Here is a 7,333-nt window from a genome sequence, read left to right on the forward strand (position 1 = left end):
CATTACTAGAGCCGAAGGCCCATCTTCCCTTTAGAGGGAGTGACTTTTCCACGTTTGTGGTCTCCCACTTTGCAGAGACAGTGCCCTGGATTTCCACAGTGGTAGCAAACATTTAAGTGACCTCTTAGAATCCTCTTTTTCTCTGCCTGAGTCTGCCCCACCAAAGAAAATACTGATTTTCAAGTTTATTGTGGATAAAACAGGATAGAAATAAGAAATGGTGATATATTAAATATTGGCTGTGACACAAAAATCTCAAGCTTTTCATCAAGGAAATAAATGTTTATTTAGTGGGATCCTTTTCACACAAGGGGGAGATAAGAGTGTTTTCTGGGGTTGTCCATAGAAGGAAATGAAGCCATGTATGTGGTAAAATTCCAAAGGAGGTGTGGAATTTGGTCTGACTGATGACAGGACTTGGGTAGAGGCAGAGGAAATATGAGGAATCTCATTCTGTAGAGTCTCATGAGTAAGTAATGGTAGTTGTGAGGATGCTGAATCAATCTGACTATTTTGGGCACAGCAGAGAGAATAGATGGAGCTGAAGGTGGTGGGGCAGGTTTTTGAGAGTCTGCCAATTGGTTATAATTGCCACATTGGGGCACAGAGGTCTCCAAGGCCATACCTGATGAACAACTTTTTTGTCAGGAGGAATAGATAATGCCCCCAGGACAGAACGAAGTGAGGTGTTCACACTGAGGGTCTGGAGATGTCTAGATATCCTTAAAGTCCAGAGGTACTTTGGGAAAGCGCCAGGTTCTACCCAGCTCAGCTGGTTAGGATCCACATTGGCTGCGCAGGGGGATACCTCTACCTTCTAAGCTATGAGGCTCACTTACTTCTCTCTGGATCAGAACTATGTATAGTCATGACTTCTCTAAGACAGGAGCCCTGTCCTAGGACCTCTATACCCCATAAAATGGACCAGTATCTCAAAGAAACAAGTCTATCTTGAACCTCTCCAGATACAGACAGTCTCGGATGTGTCTCACAAGTCAACAGACTCGAGGGTGGTAAATGAAATGGTTCTCTCTTCCGGAACTCTAGGTGAGTAATGATTGTGTGAGATGTTCGGGATTCACAGTTTAAAATAAAAAATGGCAAGATTCCACTAGGCAATTGGCACTGGGTTCCGCTCTATTTATATGTGGCCTGCTTTGAACACATAGAAATGTTAAATTTATGAAAAAACATATTTTATCATCGATAGTCTTTATCAGCATCTATCCTCCCACCTGAACATATGAAACATATTAAAATTTCAAATTTCAAAACTAGGAAGGCTTCCTGGAAGCACAGACAATGAGAGGGAAAGCATCCTTAGCAGAGACATAAAATAAGCAATTTCTCCATTTAGTCTTTCATGTCAAAAAAAAAAAAACAGCTGGATTCGAACCATGATTTTGTAGCAGTATATGCACAATGCTGGTGTGCTGTTTGGAGTGCCTATCAGTATTGAATATCACCCTAACCTGTGGCCTAGTATGGGATGTTGTGTGGTCCCGGTGTGAACGGCAATATCCAGATCAGAACGTTATTGAGCCTGAAGATGGTGTGGGGCTGGAGGCTGCTTTGGTGTCTAGTAAGGTTTGATAGTGAGTTCATATCCCAGACACTGATGAGAGAGTGTCCTCTGTGGTATACTAGGGAGAAGTGAATTTAGATTAGGTTTTAAAATCCACAGTTCACAGTGAAGGTAATCAGGAAAGAACTCTTGAGGACTCCCCACCCTTGCCCAGACAGAAGATTAAATGGTTTGAATAGAGCTCCACGGCGGTCTGACAATATTAGATTAGTGGACTAGCATGAAAGGGGAAATAACAGGAGCTGTTGGAAAAAAATTCAAACATGAGACCTGACCAATAAATTAATTATCAAGATTATGCATAGATACACTGGTCCATGCACACACTCACGCACACCAACACACAGAAAGCTGAACACAGATAGTCACTGACTTTCCTATAGCTGAAAACGAAATATGTAACTGTCAAGAGTGCTTTGTGTGGCCCAAAGAGATCTGGAACAAGAAGTAAACTTTTAAAACACATACAAAACAAGTGTCACGGCTGGGGCTTAGTCTCCAATATCTCACTCCATCATCCAATGACTGCAGGAACATTTTTACAGCATCCTGATCAAATCCTCACCTTTGAATGAGCAGGCGCCTTGCCAGGTACGTGAGAATCACTTCCTTTCACAGCACTGTATTTTTAGATCACTTCGCTCTTTCTTCGGTTCTGCTCATATCAAGCCACAATCTGCCTTCTTGGAAATGTCACCAGTGGGTCTAAGCTTGGACCTCTCAAGAACAAAGAGGATTGGGTGTGGTTTCTTATGTGACAGGTCTTAAACAATTTACACGTGTTTTCTAATCTAAAAATTCTGTTTAGAGCAACTGGTCCTCATCTAGGGTGTCTACATGCTTTGTCGACCATATTGTCCTTTGATCCATTATCAGAGCATTAAAACAACTTAACACTCCATATTCTATCTGACTGCCAGGTCCCATATTTTTATTTAAGGATAAAGTTGTAGGAAAGAATTTGTGGATGGATGGATGGATGGATGGATGGATGGATGGATGGAAATGCAAGCCATTACGGAACATTTATATGTCAGATAAATATAATTTTCTCCTTTCCTGAAATATTATATTTGGGCAATATGAAATGAAATAGAAATTTTAAGTTATCACCTTCACTCAAGCTTGAATGACACTATCTATTTTCCTTTATATTTGGAGGTGTTTTGATTAAATAAAATCCATTATTCATGTGTTCTGCACCAACAGAAAGCCTCAGTGCTGCCCAGTCCCCTAAACTAATGCAACCAGAATCTAATCTTTGCCTGGGCTATGAGATCTAGAACTCTAAGTAATAGGAAGGAACTGCCAGTAGCCCCTCACTGAGTCCACAGTGAAGAGACTTGAATCTGAATTTGAAAACTAGATAAGGCTCCAGACAGTTGCATTTTGTCACTTCCCAGCACAGATACAAGGAGGCTCACCTCCACATGGGAGCTCAGGAAAGAGTAGAGGAACGCTCTGTGGAAGATGAGAAGTCGTCGTAACTGCAACAGGTGGTACCTAAGTGATAGGAACACAATGAGAGGGAAGGGGTGTCGCTGGACACAGTCTCTAGCATCAGTTTCAGGAGAGGCTTAGACAGCATGACTGTTCTGAGGATCAGGCCAGTGGCTGCAGAGACCCAGGGATTAGAATGGTAAATCCATTCTCCCAGAGAAGGGACCCACTAGCAGGCATGAGTCTATGTACCAGATGAAAGTCAGTACAGGTGGAGCAGAGATGGAAGAAACTCTAACTTACAGTCGATGTAGCTTACTCTCATTGCACACTAGATTCCAGGTACACAGATCAGATCCAGGGAAATAGAGCTACCTCTACATCCTACTGCCTACACAAGACCGAAACAATAGCACTGCTTGGCACCTAAGGACCTGCTCAAAACTGGAACAAGTCCGAGCCTGCAGACTCAGGAGTGTATCAAGCACTCTCAAGCATCTGTCATTATTCTAGGTCTTAAAATTTTAAGTCTGAACTTCCTACCCTGATTTTGCCAGAAAGACTAAAAGAGCTTGCATTTTTTCATGATTAGATTCATAGCAAAGAGGAAGGCTAAAAATATTATCCAGCAAATAGTTGACATGATAGATCAATGAGTCAAAGGAAGAAATCCCCATGAAGACAGAAATGAGAAACAAGTCGTGGAGAAAGAAACGGAGTAATACATTGTTGATGAGGAAGTGAGCTTCACTCGGCAAATTTTGATTTGAGAATCTGCACATGAGGCCAGGGCTTCACTCGGTAAGTTTTGATTTGGAATCTACACACGAATAAGAAAGTACTTTTGGGTTTCCTCCAAAACTAAGGGTTTTTATTTTAAGGTTCTGTACCACCATTTTTATTGAATCTTAGTTTGCTTTTATTTAATCCATTAGTGAAAAGGGCACGACTTCCTCGTGTCGAGTCTTTGGCCACTGTGCTCTTTGGCCATCTTCTAGTTTCTACTTTTAAAATAAATTATTATTGTCAAGTGGTTCCCTCAGTTCTGTATGTGTCCAGCTGAGGTTCTGAACTTCAGTTCAGTTTTGCCTGTTCAGTATTGTTTTACAGACTGTGGTAGGCACTTGATGTCATATAGCTCTTGGTTACATTGTGTTAAAATCTTTGGGGATTGGGATTTCAGGAATTTTTATATAATAATTTTTTGATGTTTCATTGAGTTGTAGATATGCTAAGAATGTCTACATGATCACATGAATATAACTGAGATTAAACTGTACAGCATATCACTAAATGAGAATAGGACAGTGTTGGTTCTTTAGTATTGCACAGAAAATAAATATGTCTGAGATATTTGGGTGTATCATTGACAGCACCAGGGTGTGGAACATGTTCATTAATTCACCCAATGATACTCATTGAGAGGCTTTCATCCTTCCAATACTGCACTATGAGACTAGGGTACAATGCTGAATAAATTCGCAGATCCAGTTGGATCGTCTTTAAAGAGTATTGGTAGGACACATGAGTGTTAAAAGTATATATGACACATCCTTCATAATTTAAGAATGCACGAGAGCATTTAATCCCCATCCAAAAAAAACCATCTTGTATGTGCTGGTTAAAGAAACGTATAAATTAACACTTTGTCTTCATAATTCACATTTTCTGCATCTTTTCCAAGAGGGCAATAGTATGATACTCAAATGCATTTCTTGCAGCATTGCTCCTGCATGGTGCCATTAGCAACCTTCTAATGCAGATTTAATGAGAAGGTAATACATGAATTTGGCATAATTGTTCATATTAAGCAGAGGTGAAACTTCAGTTAATCACTGATTTCCTTCTTTGTGATGAACTTTTTCATATGCCTTTTATATTTTTACCACAGAAATATTAACCTTTAATTTTATGCATATGCTACTTCCATAAGTCATTCAAGTGTGTTATGGTTAACTCTTAGGTTTCCTGAAGGGATAATTCATGAGACTTGAAGAAGAAATCAAAGGTTTCTCACACAAAAAAAGTATTTAACATTTTCCACATGCCCGAGATGAAAGCAAGAGTAACTCAACACTTGTCACTATTATATAACTATCCTCCTGATTATGGGAAGTAGTTATGCTAAAATATTTAAGGGAAGACATGTCTTTTTAAACTCACTCTGTCACTGTGTTGTCTGACGCCCAGGAACTTGGAGCTTTTGAGGAACAAAGAGATGAGAAGGGTTGTCATTGAACACAACAGATTCTAGAGAATATTGCTGCAAAGAACTTTTGGTTTGAGAGATGAGAACCACTCGTCCTGGGAAGTCCAAGGGTAGCTGGTTACGTTGATTGAAAAAGTACCATACATCGCAAGCATAATGGCTCATGAAGTGAAACAAATATGTTAAAAATAAACTTCCCCTAAAAGGATGGAGTTCCACTCTTCTTAATCTTTTACATCAGATGACAGTGGTATGAGCAAGGCTTCCCAGACCATTTACACTGAGCAGAAGGTCACAGATGGACAAGAGGGGACAAACATGTGATCTCAGCCTGGTTAGACCCAAGGGTTAATAGGCAGAAACACTGTGCCTCATAGACTGCGCAGAGCAAAGAGAAGACCATAGAATACTACGTGCATTTCTGTACAGTCAATAATTTTCATTTATTTTGCTTGACTTTAGAAGTTCTTGGAATCAAAACCAAACCCCCTACCACCGAGATGAATGCTAGTTCTGCATTCAATTTTTTAAAATGAAGTTTCCAATTAGTGAAAATGAATACAAATGTCAGTTCTACTAAGGAGGCAAGATGTCAACCCTACTTTCAGAAAAGAAAGTGTCGGATTCAAGGATTGACAAACTTGGCTGATGTTCTGGAACACACAAGCAATAGGACTAAGGTTCAAACATCCTAATGCACTTATCTCTGCATTAGTGAGGGAAAGACAATTCAGCATACAGAACTGAGCAGTAAGATGGAAATCAAAGTACCTGGTTTAGGAAAACTTAGGGAATATTGGGAATGTTGTTTACATTCTAATTCTTCATAGTGGACATTAAATTGGCCCCTGCTATTTGCACACACAAAAGGCTATGGACAGTTTCAATGACAGTTTAGGAGGGAGCTTCATTTTGATTGGCTTTTCAGATTGGCCTCAGTTGGAGCTCGTTCTTTTTCTCTTTATTTCAATTTTCTACTCTCTGACTCTCTTTGGCAACACCGCCATCATTGCTCTTTCCCGACTGGACCTCCGACTGCACACTCCCATGTACTTCTTCCTCTCCCACCTCTCCTTCCTGGACCTCTGCTACACCACCAGCACTGTGCCCCAGCTCCTGATCAACCTTCATGGTCTAGACAGGACCATCAGCTATGGTGGGTGTGTGGCCCAGCTGTTCATATCTCTTGCTCTGGGCTCTACTGAGTGTGTACTCCTGGTAGTGATGGCCTTCGACCGCTATGCTGCTGTGTGTCGTCCCCTGCATTACACAATCATCATGCACCCCCTTCTTTGTCAGGCACTGGCCATTGCTTCATGGGTAGGAGGCTTCATAAACTCTCTTATCCAGACAAGTCTCATGATGGCCATGCCACTCTGTGGACACCAACTGAATCACTTCTTCTGTGAGATGCCGGTTCTCCTGAAGTTGGCCTGTGAAGACACGGGAGGAACAGAGGTCAAGATGTTTGTAGCCAGGGCTATAATCTTGGTTTTCCCTGCAGCACTGATTCTAGGCTCCTATGCACAGATTGCCAGGGCAGTGCTGAAGATCAAGTCAATGGCTGGACGCAGAAAGGCTTTGGGAACTTGTGGGTCCCACCTCCTGGTAGTCTCCCTGTTTTATGGCTCGGCCATCTACACATACTTACAACCCAAGGGCAGCTATTCTGAGAGTGAGGGGAAGTTCGTTGCTCTTTTTTATACCATCATCACCCCCATGCTCAACCCTCTGATTTACACCCTGAGGAACAAGGATGTGAAGGGGGCTCTGTGGAAGGTGCTAGGGAGAGCCACAGACTTGAGCTAGGGGAAGAAAACAGGGCCAGTACGAACTTCTGTGATAGCTCTCATATCCTTACGTCTATCCTGTTCTGTTGAGTAAGAAATGAGTCCCAGGATTTTGTTGCTTTCGTCTTTTGGAGTTGAAAGTCAAGATCTCTTTTTTTTATTGTTTTATTTTTATTTTTTTTAATTTTTTTATATTTATTTGTTAAAGATTTCTGTCTCTTCCCCACCACCACCCTCCCCTTTCCCTCCCCCTCCCCAAATCAAGTCCCCCTCCCTCCTCAGCCCAAAGAGCAATCAGGGTTCCCTGTC

The 7,333-nt window shown here is 41.4% G+C and overlaps 1 protein-coding gene across 1 annotated transcript; it reads left to right on the forward strand.

The window, feature by feature from the left end:
- The first annotated feature begins 6,107 nt into the window (after window positions 1-6,107).
- Window positions 6,108-7,043, forward strand: LOC126511425 (olfactory receptor 10-like). Its single transcript, XM_050158576.1, has one exon. It carries the CDS (start codon window positions 6,108-6,110, stop codon window positions 7,041-7,043), a length of 936 nt encoding a protein of 311 aa, XP_050014533.1.
- The last annotated feature ends 290 nt before the right edge of the window (window positions 7,044-7,333 follow it).

This window comes from Alexandromys fortis, unplaced genomic scaffold (genome assembly GCF_014885135.2).
Source record: "Alexandromys fortis isolate MF-2015 unplaced genomic scaffold, M_Fortis_MF-2015_v1.1 scaffold_99, whole genome shotgun sequence".
NCBI classification, from domain to species: domain Eukaryota; kingdom Metazoa; phylum Chordata; class Mammalia; order Rodentia; family Cricetidae; genus Alexandromys; species Alexandromys fortis.